Source organism: Corvus hawaiiensis, chromosome 4 (assembly GCF_020740725.1).
Source record: "Corvus hawaiiensis isolate bCorHaw1 chromosome 4, bCorHaw1.pri.cur, whole genome shotgun sequence".
Classification (NCBI taxonomy): Eukaryota; Metazoa; Chordata; class Aves; order Passeriformes; family Corvidae; genus Corvus; species Corvus hawaiiensis.
Window position 1 is genome coordinate 6,198,612 of NC_063216.1, and position 21,055 is coordinate 6,219,666.

Genomic DNA, 21,055 nt, shown 5'->3' on the forward strand with positions numbered 1-21,055 from the left:
CTTGAAATGAGCTAAAGCTGGATTCACTGCCTTCAGTGAAGCCAGTAGGTGGACTAAAGGTCTCCTCTCTCTCTCTCTCTCTGTCTCTCTTTCCATCTCTTACAGTGTTAGCTTCTGGGAGGTGAATGTTCTGGCTGAGTGATGGAAATGCATTTGGATGTGTTCTTAAATACACATTTGTTATATGTCTGAAAAGAATAGGTTTGTCTTAATAGTGTAGTGCTGGGGGATTTGAAAGGTATTTTGTGAGGCAGTTGTCTTCTTTCAGCATTACAAAAACTATTTTAACCAATTTTTTAGGCTTGAGGAACAGCATGGAGTAGCTATTGTGTGTGGATGCATGTGTGTTCTCCAGAATTAACAGGGAAATGGTAGATAAAAATCTGCCTAATTTTACATAATAGAGTTTTGGCATTCCTGTGATCTGACTTCAAATTCCTGCTGAGTTTCTACAGTGTAACAAAAATACTAGTTTGCAGTTGTTAATTTTAATTTCTAAGATGCAAGGTTTTGAAAGGAGCTGAAAGTATTCAGCATCTCATGGGGACAAACTATGAGTCTTACTAATGAATCCACCAATTAGTGGTTCATTGTGCCTGCCAGCAATTTGGCCCCAATACTGGTCCTGATGGTGGTTTCATTTCTGCTGGTGTGAATCAGGAATAGGATCTGAAGTCTGTGCACCAAGGGGGGCTGAATATTTCTTCAACACTCTTCTGCTTGTATTCTGCATTCAGCAGCAAATAATAATAGAAATAGGTATGGTCAATATGTATATATATGTCTAGATGTATAGAGAGAGATACAGATAAAGATATATAAATATATATCAATAGTACTTACTAAACTTAAAGAGTTGAAAATGGTGGTGTCCTCATGCAGTTTCATGTCTGATGTATGCCCAGTTTGCATAGAATAAACCGTTTTTCATAGGTGAAAGGTTGTATTGTCTCCAATTTTGTAAGAGAATTGAGACAAAGAGCTCACCCTTTGCTTTCTGTAGCCATGTGCTCTTGTGCAAAACACTAGAATTTATATTTGGTGATATTTTATGATAACTTCACAAAGATGTTAGTGGCCATGTACAGAAGGTTAGATGAGGAGCAACTCACTCAGATTCACAGAGAAAGTTTGTTTGAAAGTCAGGAACTGAAACTGAGTCTCTTTGGCATGACCTAAGGAATCAGCAATTAAAAAAGGCATGACTGCAATAATTCCCAACCATTCCCAACAAGTGTTCTCTCAAGTAGTTGACCCCACATGTGGGATCATGGATGGGGTATAAATATTAAACAAATTCTTCTGTGAGTGCAGTATTTACTGAAGGAGCATGTGTTGGCTTTGAACATTCCCTACAGTACCTTAAACTCCCTCCAGTTTCTGCAACTGCTGATTAGATTTCATGTTCCTGCTAAAAGGAGGTGAAACATAAAGATATCCAGCAAGACTGGGTTGTAAAATCATTTTGATTTCAGTGATCTAGGATTTTGTTAATAGCACGCAACTATTAAAGACAGATGAGCTTTGCATTGATAGTTTTCTTTTGAAAAGCTATTAGTTGGAAAAACAAATTGTCAAGCAGGTCATATCTACAGTTGCAAAACATATTTTGACATTTTTGTTGCAGTTGTGTGTATCTATAAATAAATACAGTATATGTTATCTTTGCACTACATATTCATAGGGCTGTACTTGCTGCCTCTCTTAGTGAAAAATCTACCTAGGCTACATAGAGATATCCAAAGTCAGAGAAAGCACAGGTGTTTTTTGAAAAGGAATTTCTTAGCCCCCTGCCAGTTGTCCAAGCTGTTTGAAATATCTTTTCTTTCAAGGTCTTTGGACTTGTTTCTTCTAAAGTTTTCAACAGCTGGGTTTGGGGGGGGGGGGAGGGGGGAGTTGTTTTGTCTTTTTTTCCCCTGAATCTTAGCAACTATGCAGCATCCTTGCCTCTCCTGTCTGACCACAGCAGGAGGAGGGGTCTGTTGCTAATTTGTTTTGATATGGTTCACTTTGGTCTGTATTCTTTTTGAAATTAATTCCTTTTGCAGGTGTGGGGTTAGAGGTGGTGGTGTGTTCCCAGCGAAGGTGTCATCCACCACAGAGAGGAGGTGGGAGGCTTTGATCAGTGTGGCTTCTGTTTTCTTGTTGTTCATTTAAAATGTTCCAGTTTGTAATGCTGTTTGGCTTTGCAGGTCCTTGTTTTATTTCCTTCCAAGTCTTTCCCCGTCCTTTCAGGTGTTGTTGTTTTTATTGCTGTTCATTCTGCGTAACATTTACTGGGGATTATTCGTTGGAAGGTGGTGACTTGAGGTTCAGTTTAGGCAGTAACAAAATCCAGTCCAATGTCTATTTCCATTTTTTAAACAGACTTGTTATAGGTGGGAGAGGCATTAATAAGGACACAACTCCACACGTGCAGCCTTCTGGGTTGTATTGGGACAGAATTATGCAGAAAGGACTTTAAAGAAAAAAAAATTAACGGGGGCACAGACCACTACAGTTTCTACCCAGCACAACTTCAGGAATACATAAGCACAGATCAAAGTGTCTGACCTCTGTCTACTTTTTTTGCAACTTCTTATTAAGCAGCTGGACATTTTAGGAGGTTCAGTACAGTATCAAAGAAACTCCCAAACACTGCTCTGAGGAAGAGTGGCTCTGTTCTTCCTTATGACTTAGCTGTTTACTCACTGTGTGAGATTAGACAAATCGTTTAGCCGCTTTGTGCCTTATTCTTCCCAGTTGTAAAATAAGGCAAAAGCTGTCAGAGTAATTATGAGCTCTAATTAATTAATAATTCCTATGGTACACTGGAGAAGTGATTTTTTTTTTCCCCCTCTTGCACTTTACTGGTTGCCTTGTATTTCAGTGGGGGCAATTTGGGAGAAGAATTCTTCCTAGGAAGAATCCTTTCCCTTCCTTTCCCCCACAATTTTGTGATCCTCTCTAATGATTTTTACCACATGTAATGTGATTTTCATGGTTAAAATTGTGAAAAATTGGTTGTCATCTTCCCCTGCAGATTTGCAGTGTCTGTGTCAGTCCCTGCTGACCTGTGCCTAAATCACTCCTCCTGCTTAGCCTCTGACTTGAGCTTCTGACCTAAGCGCTTCATTAATAGCATTATACCAAATAAACAGGTGCAGCAGTGATGTGAGAAATTCAGCTGAACAATAATTAGATGCAAAAAGCTAACAGCAGGACCCAAGTTTGGCGTGAAGTACAGATGAGGAGGATCCCAAGTGAATAGTCCTTCTGCACTGGCTCATGTTTCATCTTTACTCAACATGGACCCTTCTCTTTTCAGGACCAACCTGGCAAGATCTGCTCAGAAGCAGCTTCACTGAGGCTTTTTTGTATATGAGGCTGCTGAGTTAAATTTTCACTCACTTAGAGATGCTGAATGGGAAGGAGATTTTTCGTTATGAGGTGCAAGTAAACACTAAAAGCTCTTTGTTCCTGCAGTTTTGTTTCATGCTGTACTGAAAATCCTTTTACTGGGTCCTCAGCAATGTGGTGAGCAACTCTCACTTCTGCTGGTTCCTGTCAAACAGAAGAGCAAATGCCCAAGTAGAAGAATAATGGTGATAGGACTAAGTAATTTACTTCTGTGTGGATGAAAACGAATGCTTGAAGTTTGGATCTGGATTGGGATAAGCATCCATAAGTCATCAGGTTTCCCTAGAGGTTGTTGTGACTGAAAACTCGTGATCAAGGAAAATTAGCCTAGAAATCTCATACTGGCTGCTTTCCTCAAACACATTGTGCTATTTGTCTGTGGAGATTACTAGCAGAGTTCACAAGGATGGTTGGGCATTTTGACAGTCCAAAGCCAGCCAGAAGCTGCAAGTGTGGTTTGGAGGATGTGTCTCTGAAGATTTGTGAAACTAAACAAATGAATTTTGGGTAAACATGTACCAGTCTGTTCATTTTGCTAAGCTGCATGTCCTGGTGTATTCTGTTGGCCAAGCAGCCTGCCTTGTGCTCCACAAGACCCCAAAGGGCAAGATCCCAGTGCAGTCTTTCCTGAAGACCGTTAAAGAGCTGCTTCTGTGTGCAGAGGTCTGACCAGATGCTACACAAAAGGAAGGCCTTTACCCCAGGTCATCAATGGATAGAGACTTTGAAGAGCAGTTCCATAACTCTCTCCCCAGACACTGCTTTTAGGCTGCCGTGTAACTGCAACATCCCACTCTTCCATGTCTGAGATAGCAGGAGGAGTAAAATGATCCTAGACTTTTGTATTTTCTCCTCTATTATTTCAGCATCTGTATTCCATGGCTTATAGAATAGGTACTACAGAATAAGTGCTGTGCATTGCATACAAAGGTTGTGGTGTGGAGGAGAAGGAGTCATCCAGGGCCTGCCATGTTCATAAACAGGTCATTTTGCATGCTGCTCTTTTGTTCTTCCTATATCTGTTTGGGAATTCTGCATACAACTTTGGGAAACAACACTGCTAAATACAAAGCGAAAAACACCCAGCAGCTCTCTGTTTTTTACTGTGACAACATGCAGACCAGACAAAATCAAAGCTTGGTGTTTCCAGGGCAGTAAATTAGTCTTTATGACGGCTGACTTCTTTCCTGGCAGCTAGGCTTCCTGTAAAGAAAAAAGGAAGGGGAGGATGTTAGGGATCTCTCTGAGAGGAAAAAGTCCCCAGAGAATATCCTCACTGAGAGTCCCTAGGGTTGCAGAAGAAGACTGGGGGAGAAGTCCTCTCTGTCCCAGGTGTAACAAAACAGATTCACTTACTATGTTCCTACACCAGTTTTCTCTGTGAACAAGAATGGAGACTGTGCAATAATCCTCCTAGTGTAAAAAAGCCTTTGGGAGTAATTTATTCATAAATATAAGCAGACCAGAAAAGAGAAAGAATATTTGTCACGAGTATGAGGCAGCTCAGTTTCCCCCTTTGTTTCGAGTCCCATGAAGAAGGGTATTTGGGCAGTATCAGTAAAGTACTAACTTTGGTTGGATAACGTACCCTGAGTCCAGAAAGTACCTGCCTTCTGAGAGAAACTCACTCAGGAAAAGATACTCAGCAAAGCAACCCCATTAAAAAAAAAAAAAAAAAGAAAAGAAAAAGCTGCTCTGGGTATAGAAAAAAATCCAGGCAGACATCTTTCTGCACCATCACAGAAGTAAAGGTCTGTGCACTTTGCAGAATCAGTAGGAAAGAACACAGTTGTTCCTTATACCTGCCCTCATCCTTTTCTTTAGTGCCTTTTCCTTTCTAACCAGAGTCTAGTCATGCCTTCTACTTTTGGTGCTGAAACTTGTGGACAAGAATACAATAAAGCGACTTCTCTGAACCTGAAGAATAATTCTGTTGTGTTTATTACTGTATCATAACCAAGATACCTATTTTTATGTCTTGTATCTGTTTTTCTACGTAGTTAGAGAAATTTCCACCTTTGCAGGAAGGGACACATTATTCTTAATCAAAACTTGAGAATGTGGCAGGAGGAGGTACAGCTGCAGATGAGCATTATCTAATTCACCCATCCTGTCATGTGAACATCCCTGCTTAATTTAATACAATTATTTCATCAGTGAGGATAATATCAGCAGCATGGTTCATTTATACAACATGTTTCACAACTGCCTTTACCTCTTGGCTTCTTATTATCACCACTGATAGTTTCACCATGAGTGGCTTCAGAAGAAAGGGAGGGGATGTGAAGGAAGCTGCCAGTGTCTTTGTATAAGTGTGTGGACAACTGTAGTCTTGAGGGACACTGATTCCAGAGGATTTTCTTTGCATCTCTGCTGTTGCACCTCGGTTTCTTATGTATTTTGGTTAGACATTTTTGGATAAGCAGGAGACGGGATAAGCCACTGAGGCTGCATTGTTCAGTGGGCAACAATAGCGTCATTGTGTTCTGCCCCAGACATGCCAGTGAGTGCTCCATATTTTGCATTTCTATTGAAATCAAGATCTCCAGGAAACAGAACCAGGGTGTGGGTATAAGACTTTGTTTCTGGTGAGGTGGCAGAGGCAATCTTTTAGAAACCCCCCTCCCTGACTTCTTATTTCTAACTCATTTGGCAGTAATTTGTACTGTCAAGGTCATTTAAATAGGCAGCAAGATGTGGTGAATGTGTTCCCAGAGGTCATGAAAAGCCTCTTTAGTATAGCAGGCTGGGCTGTGCTTATGCCAGGTCATTTAAGCACATTTGTATTGCCAGTCAGATGATACCCAGAGTAGTTCATGATTTTGTAATAAACCCTGCAACCTGGACTTTCAGCGCATGCCACAGTGGGATCCAGCACTTGGATTTAAATGACAGTACAATAATTCAGTAACTGTATTTTAATAGTGCACTAATCTTAAAATATGTGAAAAGGAGTGAGATTATCAAATCCTAATGAATCGTCTGGGTTCTTCAGCACCACTCCCCACCCCCACACCACCCTTTTTTCATTCTCTGAGGCTGGTTCATTCATGTGGGCTATCAGTCTTTTATTCAGTTCTTGGTGTTAAAATAGTACCATTTTTAATAAATGGTTTAGATGGTTTCTCAAAATCAGATTTTATCCTCTTCTTTTTCCATATCTATTCTCCATAGAGATGAATTAACCTTTTATCCTAGGAAGAAGTAAATAGAGACAGCATGATGGAAAGATTAGAAAAGACATCATTTCAGCCAACTATTTCAAGATTGGTGACTGCGAGTCAGAATTCCTGGGTCTGTCTGAAGCTCTGCCGCTGTCACTGTATGACTGTGGCCAAATCTCTTCCTTTTCCCTTTCTTTCATTTTTTCCTCCCATGTTAATAAGCACTTTGGGTTAACCTAGCATTTTACCTTTTCAAAGGACCATACAAACATTATAAAAACAGTGTGATCCACACTCAACTTGCCAGCGGCGTTTCTGTTTATGTGTTGCATGTCAGGCACTTAAACTTGGAGATTTTCTGTGTCTAAAGTTTAAAATATGACTGCTCAAAGTTATACTAATCCAGGTTGAGTGAAGCTACGAAATACAGGTCTTGAATGTTTTACTTAACCCCCAAATTCTGGTGTAGGTGAAGGGTTCTTTCTTTACTCAAATACCTAGATAGAGCTGCGAAAAAAATCTAGAGGAAATCAAGGATTTAAAGTTCCCTGAATTCAAGTTCTGGTTAATGAGTCCTCCAATCCTGGGAAGCAAATCAGTTCTCCCTCAAACAGCAGCTGTTCTGACACAACTGTGATACAAGGGATGGGAATCTCTTTACCAATGCTTTGCTTTTTTTATTAGCCCTCCTTCATGTGGTTTTGCTTATGCTTTATTCTCTACATTTATTTTGTGTGTGTGCGTGTGTGTGTTTTGTTTTGTAAGACAAATGTGCTACTTTAAAAGAGCCATTTCATAACCTTTAATCAAGATCATATTTTACTTTCATCACATCTGTGTTTGTATTATTACAAGCCTTTTGGGTCTTAATGTCCTCTAGTCTCAGCATTAATTGTTTTGGCTGATATATAAATAAATGTTTGACTTTAACTCTTTAAAAAATATTGGCTTGGGGAAAAAACCCACCTTATCAATGTCATCTTAGAATAGGTGCATTTCAAAAAAAAGGTAGGGACCAATCAATACTTTCTCTAATAAAAACTGAGTGCAGGGAGTAATTCTAGATTCTGTGATCCACTGCATAAAATCAAATCTCCTGGCTGTTGAAAGATACCATCTACCTGAAGGTGCTACATCTGTTTTTTATCTTTTATGTCTCTTACTTGCCCAAGCTGTCTTACACACAGCCCTGGCATGGTTGGGAGAATTCTGCTAATCTGTAAAGTGGCAGAATGTTAGCTGGGAGATTTTATACTTAAAAAATAAAGGTAGACTAATACCTAATTCTTCTTGGGGTTATACAGGCTCAGATCAATAATGAAGACAGTACAGTTCTTGATTTAAGCTGGAAGAGCAGAGGATTTTGAATTTATGGTTGCAGAAAGGGAAAAGAGTAAAATGTTTCACTGACATTATAGGAGTGAAGATCCTAACAGTCATGTTCACACTTAACACAATTGTATGTTATTACTTGTCCCCCAGATATTTTTTAGAGTCCTTTGGAATAAATCAGTGTAGTTCCACTATTGTAAAGGAAATGACTGAAGTTATTACCAAATCGTGATGCAATGTAGGATTTCTAAATTGTCTGACTGAATTTTTAATGCATTTGACTTCCAGCGAGGATTTGAGAATGCTCTTTGAAATAACAGAAGTAAAAATGTTATGAAGACCAAACAGTGAAGTAGTATCATTTTATAAATACATATAATAGCTGAAAATGGTTTACTTATCCTCATTTATGAGAACCAAGCTTCTGTGACCTCTGATTAATTTACCATTAGCCTGAACACACAATGAAAGTTAATGAAGGGGCACTTTGGAATGACATTTATCAGCTCTGGAACTGTCGACTTCTATTATTTCCACAAGGCCTTATATTTCTTGGCTCCAGAATAGGCTATGCTGACTTGAATGAAGAAGAGCATTCTTACTACCAAGAATAGTTACAACACAGACAGCCTCATTGCTTGATGCCTACAATGGGGAAAAAAACACCTCCTGTGTTTCTAACTCGCATTAAACGAGATCAGAACCACTGTTGGATTTGCACATGACCTTGCCTTCATACCAGCTTAAAAAAAAAGGAAGAGAAGAGCTGAGAAAAGGGAGAAGCAAGAGGAGGGAAGAAATAAGCTTTATGGGGAAAGGATAGCTGAGGGGCTGAGGCAAAAGAATGAGACTGAAAAAACCTTTCATTGTAAGGATGCAGGCTGGAATCCAAGCTGCCTTTGCAGTGTGTGAGAGCCATTCCCATCAGGGACTAGCTGCTGCTCCTTCTGAACTGGTGCGACTCTCAGTCAGACTTTCTTTGGGCAGAGAGCACATTGCAGCTTTTAGTACCATATCTGACACTAATCAGCCCCTTTTGTTGAGACTTACAGCAGAGGTCAAGAATCGAATGTACGTGGAAACCAACCCCTCTTGGATTGAACTGAAAAAAGTCTGTGAGCAGGTTTGCTTTGCTTCTCATGCTGTCTTCCAAATACATGACTTTGCTATTCAGGGATCCTTGTCTGGGACAAGGTCACTGCATTTGGTTGGGTTGTTGGCCCATTTGTACTTAAAACTTTTATGCAACTAACTCAGTACTGATTTCACAACATTATAGTTGGACTGTTGTGAGATTCCTTTATTTTTTAATTGAAATCAGGGGAGCAGCAAAGCAAATCCCCTTCCATTTGGCTAGTATTTTATTTTACTCTAATTTTATTTTATCCTTATTTTTATCTATTGTATTCTAATACAATGGATTTGTATTTCTGTAAAGTAACAAATCCCTTCTAAAAATCTCAAATACTGGTTTTACTGTGACATTTTTAACCCTGCAACTTAAATCTCCTAGAAGATCAACAGAACTCTGCTATCTAGGTACCTAATTCACTTCTGAGAGTACAGTATGTAGGCTCCTTAGGCAATTTTATGCATTGATTTTTTCCCATTTATTTTATGCACAAGTTGCCTCTAGGATGGCTTTCAACATCACTTTAAGGATGACAGCTTTGTCCACAGTGCCTCTGATAATGTTTATCTGCTATGACTATCACAAAACTGTGTAGAAATATAACCAAATGGAGAAATATAATCCAATCTAACAAAGGTGCTTTGCTCAAAGGCAACGGAAAAGTTACGTGACAGTGCTTTTCAGAATTGTCTTGTGTTTGGAGACATCTACATCATACTTCCTCAAGCACTAGGCAGCTATAAAATTCCTTCTTTACGGCAGCACACCGCCCTGTGTGGAAAAGAATCAGTGTTACATGTTACAGATACTTTGGTGGTAAAACACTCAAACATTACGAGTCTAATCTCACTCAGCTTTGCATTGTTGTAAGTCAGGAGTAATTCTATAAAACTAATCAGAATCAGTTTCTTCAGTGCCTAGAGCTGAAACCCAGTTGTCTGATGTAACACTTTTTGTAGCTAAAGGATGACTCTCCTAAGTTACAGTGTCAGACAAGAGCTAAGCTCTTATGTGATGATTTGATCTAACATCACATGCATTAGTTCTGCTTATTTGAAAGTCAGTTAAAAACACTTCTAAAATGCTCCCCTTGTTGAAAATTCTTTTCTTCCTTCTCTGTTGGTTTTTTGGTTTTTTTTCCTTACTGTATTTTACTTTGGTCAAACAAAAATACATTACTTGGCATTTTAATGTTTTTTATAGCACTGTCTGTCACTCTGTGTAATCAAGCCAGGTTTAGGAATAATTTCAGTTGCCCTTCAAAAAATGTCACCCAATTTTTCTATTTTCACATTATAATAATAATTGCTGAAATCTAGAAATTCAACTTTGCAAAAGATAAAAATTCTAGGGCTATGTGCAGAATTATCCAGGTTATTGTCTCAGATTTTGTTAAGGTGGAAAAGAAGTATTTATTTGCTATGGTATTTTTGTGCTTGGAATTCTAAGTCTGGGAAGTTCAAGGGAAAGTACAGGTTAAAACAAAACAAAACCTCAAGAAAAAGGTGCAAAAGAAAAAAAAGACCATAAAAAAACCCAACTGAACCCCCATTCACTTGTTTGCCCAGTTTGGCTAGTGGTGGTTGAGTTTTAAGTGAAGATACTCTTCAGTTTTTACTTCATTAATGAATATAAGATTCAAAATAAAATATAACTGTAAAGTTCCTCTTTATTTTCATTATAGAAGCAAATGTCTTGTTGATGGGAATAATTTCTTCAGAGACAGCTCTCAAGCAAAGTGCAAATGGATGATGTTCTCTAATCATGTCACACTAATTTTCCAGTTTATCAGTCATTTCAGTTCCAAACTAGAGTGACAAGATGGTATCACATTTGATCTTCATATATATGATACAACTTCTCAGGTTTAGAAGTTCAAATGAGCTGAAACCACTGTCTTCACTTGGGCGCTGTTGTGCCAACAGCAGTTTGGTGATAACATTCTTTTCTCCTCTGCTTGTCACAGGATGAAGTGGCCCAGCCTCTGAACCTTTCAGCCAAACCCAAGACATCTGATGGCAAATCTCCCACATCACCCACCTCTCCTCACATGCCAGCTCTGAGAATAAACAGTGGGGCCAGTTCACTAAAGTCCTCCGTGCCAGCAACATTAGCGAGTCCTTCGGCCAGAGCCAACACAATAGGTGAGCTCAGTCACTCTGGAGTAAGTGTCTCCTCCGAAGGGAAAAGGGCCTCCCCTTTCCTTCCGTCAATGAGACAAATGGGTCACAAGAAGTGAAAGTGGGGAACCAAACTGTTTATAAACACACAAACAAAACAGGGTAGAACAGAATGAAAAAAAAAACCTCAAAATACAACAAATTCCCTGAGAGTAAACAGACACCCAGGCTCAGACCAGCCGGGGCCACCCCCGCGGGCTCTCCGGACCGGCGAGGAGGGAAGGGAGGTAGTGAGGCAAGGGGAAGGAAAGCAGAAAAAATAACAAGAAAAAAACGCAATAGAACCTTTTCCCAGCTAGCTGGAACACAAAGGAAACCCAGAAAAGCAGCACAGTGCTCCCAGCTCACTCCCCCCCGAGCCCCTGGAACCCCCGAGCCGTTGGGTTGAGCTGTTCAACTGCCCCCTCGGGTCCGTGGCTCCAGTCCTGTCCCCGGGTCCATCTTAATGGCACAGCGTCCTTGGGTGTTGAGCGGACGGTTAAGGGATAAAGCAGCCTCATAACATCATCCCAGGACACCCACTCATAACAAGGGATAGGTCCTAATGGAAAGGGAGTTTTTATCAGCCACTGCCAGGCAGTGGGCCAGGAGCTGTCACAGTTTGACCATAATACTCCAGTTGGTTGGTGTCAGTGAAGAAACTCGCAGAGACTTTTCCTTTCAGGAGGGGTATCTTAACTTTTACAGAGTCAGAAAACGAAGACCTATGTTATTTCAGATGCTGCTTTATCAATAGAAGTTAATAAATGCTGTTTGTTTAATGGCACACATTAAAGACAGTGACCTGTCTAATGGTGGTCATTGAAGACCCATGACAGTATACTATGTCATCTAAAAGTGATGGATAAACTTTCAAAAATATCCCTTGAAGTTAAAAGTCTGTATCTTTCCAAAATTACAAGTTTAGTCCCTAGTCTGTCCAAATGCTGAATGGAATATTATTTTACCTTGGTGTAATAAGCAAAGCAATCACCAGGTTCGTTCAAAAAAAACTGAAATTTGTTGGTTTATGTTGCAAAAAGTCTTGACTGTCTGGTTTTACCATTGTTCCAGAAAATAGTGTAATTCTTCCTCCTGCCAAAATTATGTCTTTGCCTAAAGACTATCTAAATAATAACAGTCTTAGTGGTAATTTCATAAATCTGATGTGTTAAAGGGACTGCTCTTTGTGTGTATAAGGAAAATGTGTACACACCCCATTCTTGATCCTTGTAACTGAAATGTTGTACTCCATGATGTGATTGAGTATAACCTGAATCAAGATTTCATTATGTAAATGAAGCTCTGTTTTAGGAATTAAGTGAGGCAGATGTACTTTTTCTACTGTCTGTCATGTTCCTCTCCTAAAGCATCTCCTGCTTGGCCACTTTCAGGGATAGCACAAAAAACCCCAAAAGAAGCCATAGGTCAAACCTAATAGAAGCTGTGTCTGTGATACAGCAGTGCTATGCACTGAAATTTATTTGGTATGACACATTACAATTATATAAATATTTTTTAAATATCACATTACTAATTGTTAATGTCTGTATTGTTATTAACCCTACACTCTTTAACTGTGGTACATAATAATGTATTTCATCTTTGATTTGCTTGACCCTGCTGCTCTCCATGCACAATGCATCGAATTTCAATTTTTTCACATTAGGTTTTTTGTCCTTAAGTAGAGGGAGCATCATATTTTGATGGAAAGTTAAGCATCTGACTCACATCTCAGTGGCAAGACATTGCTTGTTCTCCCCTCTTCAATCTTCTTTCCCTACACACCTGATATTTTCCATAGGTTTGAGACCCCTGCAATTTCCTTCTTTTAACAAGGTGCAGATTTTGAAATGCTGTACCTTTAATGAGTGATAATGTAATTGGATAAAAGCTGTGAGGATGAATAGAGCTTTAAAGGTCACTCTTGTAAGAAGAATTAATGTGTTATACCATTAATAAACCATGGAAAACTGTGGAGCAAAAGATAACATACTTAAGTTATTGTTAATGACATGGAGTTCACTGCTGTACATCTCTCAGCTACAAAGGTAGAAAGTGACTTTTTGAGGTTGCTGAGCAGTATCACTGTGCATGCTGTATATGTAAGATAAGCTGTCTTTAACTGGTGCAAGAGCTGGATGGACACAGTGTACTTCTAGCAAAGGTTTATCCTTTACTGGAAGACTGCAAGAAAGAAAAGCTCCTGAACACCCTACAGCGTCTCCTGCTAACTGCTAGGCCAGATCCAACAGAAGTTACAGCAAGTAGGACTCATTGCCATGATGAAACTGTTTGGTGATCTTGAAGTGAGCATGAAATTTCAAGTCACCTTCCAGCAGGAGCTACACCATGAAAAATTTTGACAGCGTTTTTAGCAAAGCTACAAAGGTCCCTGACACGGTAGGGAAACTGCATCACTTTCTAATCCTGCGTGATAAATCCCTCTACAAAAAGTCACTGGGAAACACTCAGTCATTTGTCAGTCAGTTACCTCCACCACTGGAATGATTGCAGCTGTCAGCACAAGGCACAAGTTGTCTCTCCTAGGTGTGCACAGCCCACCTTGCTGGGATGTGGCTGAGCTGTCACTTTTCACCACCAGTAACTTCAAATTAAAACCATTCTCTGAAAGCAGTTCTTCAGGCTCCTTGGACCCCATGACATGGAGAAATGCCTGTGTATTTGTTCAGTTTTCTTTGGAGGACATGAACTCAGAGCCTCAGAGATTATCAGCATAGCTGCACTCAGGCATACAGCTCCACAACCCTTTCCAGAGCTATCCCTATAGTGTATAAATTGTGCTGCAGACTGAGCAGTCACAAATGTCATGGCTTCATGTATGACTTTAAATCCAAGCATTTCTTTTTGGGAACAGGCATATGTCTGTGTACTAAAAACAGAAACAACTTCTCTCTGCTCTTTGCCATTATCTGCAACATCTCTGTGCTAGTTTGGCAATCCTTGGAACTAAGTGCATTTTATGTAATGCAGTTCCCCTCTCTGTCAGTAATTCACCACCTACCCTAAACAACAATAATTTACATTCAACTCGCTTCTATATTAATCATTTCCCTGCACACCAGCATCTTGGCAGCTACTGAAAAACATAAGGAGTGCTTGCTTTTATTCACTGTCATGTGCCAAACTGTCTCAAAGATAGCAGTATTCAGGAAAAGCCAAATAGTCTGGAGAAGGGCATGCATTCCAGTTCCTAGGCAAATTTGGCTCTCTTACAGATTGAAAGTATTATACCTAGACAAGAGCAAAAGCAGCACTAATACTGCTGTTTGTTTGTTTATTTCCTTCCTTTTTAATTTATTCTGACTACATGCAAGGTTGTTCAGATGCAAAGGTTAGCAGATGCAAACTGGGGAAGAAACCAAGCAAGTTGGTAAAATGGAGATGAAAAAAAAATCGACTGGTAGCACTGTACTGGTGCAGACTATATTCTTCCTTATGCTGGGAAAACTGGAATTACTCTAATTCCATTGGCTGGGAATTACTGAACTGGGTCATTTAATAAAAGCAATGTGGATCAAGTTATTTCATATAAAACTCTCAGGGTTCCTGGGGTTTTAGCCAAAACTAGCTGTCAGTACAATTAACAATAGTCAAACCACACAGAAACTTTTCTTTCTAGCTTTTGCTCTCCAAGGAAGATGGGAGTACCAGTCCTGCTCTTTCTGCAGTCCAAAAAAAAAAACAAACAATAAAAGCCCAAATCAAACTAAAATCCTGACAGCAGCACAGCACTGAACTAATCTGACATCAGCTTCTTCCCCTGAAATGTTTTAAGCAGCAAGACAATGTCCTACGTTTTTTGGCAATCAGTGGATCAGATAGAAGAGTCTAGCAATACAACAAGGATGTGTAATCTGACATGATTAGACAAGGCTCTTTAGGAACAGAACATTCATAATTGAGACAAAGAAAGAGTATTAATAACACTTTCCTAACACGGCAGTTAGCCATTTTATATTTCCTTTCTTTAATCTTAGTGTTTTTCAACAAATCATGGGATTTAATAGCGTGTTTTGGCAGATTAGAGGATTTATGGCCCAGATGTTTTTTGTTCTAAAAATGGATTAGGGTGTAAAGTTTGCTGGAATCCATGGAACATGTTGAGGCAAGCCGGTCATTTTGTGTGTGATTAGTGCCTGCCTTCTGTCTCACAGTCCCTCCATCTGTCACAATTCACCAATGGATCTGGATAGATTTAGCCTCATGTCACAAACAGAAGTCCCTTTTCTGGGCAATTTCATATTACAGATTCATTTTATGCCATTTTTATGCCCTAGTTAAAAGACAGAAAGAAGTGTGTGTGTGTGTGTGTGTGCACACGTGTGGGGATGTGGAGGGGGAGAGGGAGATCAATAGATATTAGCCTCTCCTTTAATATTTGAAAAAACAGACTAGGGCTTGGAGTCTCCCATCAGTATTCTATCCTACAAATCACATGCAGATCATAATAAGTATGGTCTACAGTATATTAAAGGAAAAAAATGACAAAGTGTCACATTTAAAATTAAATAGTATTAGCTGTGCTAGTGATGCTTGTAACATTTTAAAAGGAAATAATGCAGTGACTACCAAGGCTAAGCCCTAGGCTGTAAATTTGTGGCAAAACAGTGGACATTTGACCTACTATTAGAAGCGTGAATAGGAGTGGGAATGTAGGTCCGTGTAGCTGTGGTTTCTTGTACATTTGTGAATGACAGGTGGTGGCGGGGAGCATTCAGTGGATGAGGTTTCTCTTCCCAGCCATTATGCATTTCATATGTATAGCAAACCACCGCCACCTGTGGTTTATTTTAATGTATTCACAAGTTTTAAGAAGGGGAAGAATGAAATGGTCTATTTTTAAGAGTTTGGGATTGCTGGCATGATCAAAGCTTCCCCTAACTCTTATCCGGTTACATCCTGCTGCATACAAACCACAGGGCTAACCTCTGCAGTGTCAGGGAAATATTGAAACTAATAGGATCAAATAGCAAGAACGAGTATTTTGGCACCGAGGTTTCTCATGCTTTACGTCCAGGTGGCTCTATCATAACAACAACAGAATTACTGAGCACTGACAGGTTTGTGGGCATTGCCTTTTAACTCTTTCTCATTAATAATGATAAACTCTGCGTTCCATTGATGAAAGCTAAAGTGTTTTCTTGTAACTTTCTTTTTTTAAGACATCCTTTCTTCTATCACGTCATCAGGTTATTTAAATGACCACGATGCTGTTACCAAGGCAATCCAGGAGGCCCGACAGATGAAGGAGCAACTTCGGAGGGAGCAGCAGGTGCTGGATGGGAAGGTGGCCGTGGTGAACAGCCTGGGTCTCAATAACTGCAGGACAGAAAAAGTGAGTTTCCCAGACTCCTTCTGCAAAGGGTCAGAGTAGGAATTTGCCTCTCCCCACAGATAACCAGGTTCTTCCTCCCTTCTCTTCCTCCTTTTTCTCACTCTATTTTTCCTTCCCTGTTTTTGAAACAGAATAGTTCAAAAAAAGTGAAAAGCAAAATGAAAACCACAACCAAAAGATGAAATGAAAGAGAGGCCTGGAGACCCCTGGGTGAGAGTGGGGAGGAGGTAGAGATAGTTAAAGCTCTCACAAGAATTTTGGAGGCCACTAATTCTCTGTTCCAGCCTGTCAACATGTATTAAGAGAAGGTGATCTTGGAAATCTCTAAGTGGAAATCTTGCTTTATGGAAATGCTTACATGTGTTTGTGAGATGAGCTGGATTTGAAAATACTCAAGCTTCTTTAGGAACATAAGCTTTGCTGATACTCAGGCTCAGCTTCTGGGTATTTAGCCTTGTGAGGTTGTCATATATGATATTTTGTGACCATTGCAATGTAGCACTGTCATGTCATGTTAGATGACTTAACAAAATTGAAAAAGCAGAGAATTGACAACACAAACTGCACCAAATATTTGCAGTGAAGCTTAGAGGCAGCAGAATGTATGGGCCTTACCACCTTCTGCTTTTGTACTGGCCTGTAAAGCTGTGCTATAACAAAATACCAACAAAGTGGATATTCTCTAGTAAAATTTGTATGGGCTCTAACTGTCATGTGTGTCAGTGAGGTCGTGATTTGCTGCTTTTCTCTGTAAGTGCCCGATGTCCTTCTGTGTGCTACCCTGGCTTATGGAGGATAAATAGAACTGCCAGTGCTTGCTGCCACATTTATACTGAGTTGCCCTTATAATGCTGCCACCTAAGATACGCATCCCAACTCTAGTGTGCGTCTCAACATCGTGTGCTTAGCAGGACTTTCTCCTCTGTTCCTCTCCTTCCCTGCAATATTTTCTGAGGTGATACAGCCGTCATTGTGCAGTACAAGGATCCCCGTTGTCACATTTGGTGTCAACTGCATTTTATTGAAACCACTTCCACTGTAAGGTCTTGTGCAATTCACTGAGACAGGCAGGTAAATAGATTGAATAAAAATGATCAGCTGTTTAGCAGGAACTTGAAATCCAGTCATCCTAAGAAGCTTGTGAGTCAAACAGTATCGTCCAGAATGAGCAGATTGCTAATTTGGATAGCTTTCCATTTTCCCTGGTTTTAGATGGAGTTTGATCAATAAGCTGTGAGAAGCCAGCAGCCTGTGTAATGAATGTTAAATGTACACGTGAGTCTCTCACCGCTGTACTTTTTTCATCAGCCTATCCTGGGTGTCAGTGGTGTAGAAATTACTCCAATTTCATGCACTTTCTGGAGAGGAAGGGGAAGGAGAAAAGAGGTCAGTGTAATAGGTATCTGGCAGTACATACACTCTGTCTCAGAAGAAAGAGGTGCTGCTATGGGGAGAGAGAAAGAAAGGGATAGAGCATGTTTATGGCATTTCACAGAGAAGAGCACCAGAAGGGAAAAGGGAAAAGCAGAGTGTCAGATATAAGAAGTGATCACAAGCACAAAGGAATTTATATTCAAATATTTAAGCATTCTTGAAAGGATGCTCGGAGCAGAAATTCCTTTTCTCTGCTCCCCATGTAGAAATGACTTTAACACTCAGCCAGATGCTAATGCAAAGTGACTCAAGCTATTCCTCGCAAGCATAGCTAAATTGCCGTTATTTGTTAAGCGCATTGAATTCAGCTGTGGATACAGCAGTTGGTTGAATTCAGAAAGCATCTGTACCCTTTTTTTTTCCCTTTTTCCTTTTTCCTTTTTTTTTTTTTTTTTTTTTTTTAATCCTCCAAAGCAGAGAGAACTCTACCTATCTCCCCCCTCTCCTCCCTTGTGCTGGCTGGGAATTGTCAAGTGACAACCGACCAAATCCTTTTGGACAGGAAGCCTTCATCCTGAGTTCTATATACTTGCAAAGCAGGCCTTGTGGTTGGATCAGGAAGCCCATTAAAAGCACTTTGATGGTATGGAAATTCATCTTCATGAAGCACCCAGGCCCCTAAGCAGCATGCTGTTTAGCTGTGGTTACAGATCAGTCATTCACATCGGAGGGCAGTAATTGTGCTGACGGCTTGTTCAGCAATGGAAGCACATAAAATAATCCCAGGCCCTCCACCATGGCATTGCGAGTTAATCTTCTTTAATACAGATCAGCTGTTGTTCTAACACATGACTTTATGCTGGCTCTAGTGACTCTGCACAGCCTTTTGATTAAGTAACAGGAGTGGAACCATCTGCATTCACTTTATTCTGTTACTTTCCTATTCTTGGGATTCTCCTTATTCCTTCTGTTTTCACTTCGCACCCTTAACCTCAGCTGAAGTTTATTTTCCTCTCTAATTCGTACCTCCTGGTGGGCTCGTGGAGGGCAGACAGGAGTTCTTTTACAAGGTAGCAGGGAAAAAAAATGGTTTGCTCAATTGAAAATTTTTCTAAAGCAACTGTAGGCTTTGGTGGTTTTGATACAATTAATGCCAAAATTTTATTGGGGCTCACTGATTTGGACTCAATGATCTCAGAAGTGTTTTCCAACCTAATTGATTCTGCGATTCTGTGATTTATTTTAGTATGTAAAGTTCACGTCCAGGCAAACAATCCAACTTCTCTAAAGTGTCTTTTTGGTCTAGGACTTTAAAGTTTTTTTCCTAACAGCAAGATTTGAGAGGAAAGCAAGTATTGCCATTTTTAATTAAACTTTATTCTGGTTTTCTCTGTTTTCAAAGGCAGAGAATTAGATAGTTGGGAGAGTGGATAGCAAGAAATAGTGCTACAGTTTTATTAGAGAGTTTCCCTTTCAGAAGCTCAAGGTCCCACCATGGGACTTAGTGGCAGCCCTAAACTTTCGAGACATCCTGTCTGTGACTTTTGCTTCCTGGCCAGAGAATTGGAGATGGGAGGTGGAATTAAGAGAGGGTTATCCTAATATATATCTATGTGTCCCTGGGCATATTAGTACTTAGAAATGCACATTATGTCTGTGCTGATGTACAGAGGAAAGACTCTCCTTCCTGTAGAGTAACCTCATTTATAGGTAACAAACATCTGTTTGGGGCTGTCCCAAATTTTTCTCCCTTCTTTGCTGCAGTGGGTAGTGTACTTTTGGAGACCTATGATTCTCTGAGACCTGTTGAGCTTTTTGCTGCATGAATTGCTTCTGCAGCCTTTCAGTGGAGGTGGACTCTGTGCCATTCCCAATATATATGTGAGACTCCTGGTGGGGGTTCATCTGCCAGGGGTAGCTGGGCAGCCTTCGGGCTGGAAACCATCTTTGGGAGTCTCTGTTAAAGCTCTTCGGGCTCTTCATATGTGTCCTGTTATCTTGCTCATGTTCTCAGATGTGTTGATCCCTGTGGACAGCCAGACATGCCAGCTAAGGCAGTAGTTAGACAGGAACTTTGTGGAATTAGAGCGAAACTGTATAAAAGGAGTCATACATAAGAAAAGATTTTTAAAAATGGCTAAGATTATTTGGGTGAGTCACTTTTTGGGCATCCAACTTGGACCATCTTGATGGATTTGATTTTCAGAGGATTACTGTAAAAACTATGAGCATCACGATGAACATGGATTTTACTAAAACCTATTTTAATTGCAAATGCAGTAAAACATATTTTTACATTACTTTTCTTGGAAACATTTCCCTGTATAAATGACAAGAGTGTGTATATGTTTTTCTGGTTTCTTGGAAACCCAAGAGCATGGTTTTATTTGTAATTGTCATCTACAGTTAATTATAGCTTGATACATACTATACATAAACAATCTTACCTGTTATACACATAGCTCAGAGCTCAGGTTGTCAGCTGGGGCAAGCAGGCAGCATCACAACAGGCAGCATCAGCCAGGGAACTCTGGCCTCTCTGTCCAGCCCCAAAACTGCAAGGGAGCTGTACACAAACACAAAGAGCCAGCATGTGTGTGCACGCATCCCAGCCTACAGTGCACTCCTTCAGGGATACACAGCACAAACATGCACAACACTAGCCAGTAATTCCCCGACTGCAGCCAGACTCTCAGGGATGTACTCTGTGACAAAGGAGGAAGAGGGCATACAAGCCCTCAGTTTGAACACGTGTCAGTGTGCACTGGCACAAATTGGTTTCTGAATGCTGGCAGGCGCTGGGACAGCTGTGTAAGGACACACAGCCACCAGAGGCTTTCTGATGTGTAGGGATGGAGTCACACTCCAAGTTGAGTACATTCAAATACACCCCCTGTGCTGGGGGTGTGTCTTAACCTGTGGTACAAGTTCTCCCTGTTATTGCTTGGAGTGTGTCCTTTTAAAAGGCTCTGACATGTACTTGTCTACTGGGCTGTGACTAAAGAGCTATTTGTAACAATATTTATTCCAGCATTGTAAGCAGGAGCCTATTACTCATGCTTATGGAACACTGGGTTCAGGATGTCTTTCCTCCCATTCCCACTCACCCCTCCTCCCACCATCCTCTGCACTCCCA

At 40.2% G+C, this 21,055-nt stretch overlaps 1 protein-coding gene across 20 annotated transcripts in view; it reads left to right on the plus strand.

The window, feature by feature from the left end:
- The window catches only part of SOX5 (SRY-box transcription factor 5), a 609,605-nt gene that overhangs the window by 566,550 nt on the left and 22,000 nt on the right, over positions 1–21,055 (plus strand). For all 20 annotated transcript variants that reach the window (XM_048300783.1, XM_048300780.1, XM_048300784.1 and 17 more), the window contains 2 exons: positions 10,994–11,171; positions 16,400–16,545. In XM_048300783.1, the coding sequence (XP_048156740.1) occupies positions 10,994–11,171; positions 16,400–16,545 (324 nt within the window). The remainder of the gene's footprint in view (positions 1–10,993; positions 11,172–16,399; positions 16,546–21,055) is intronic.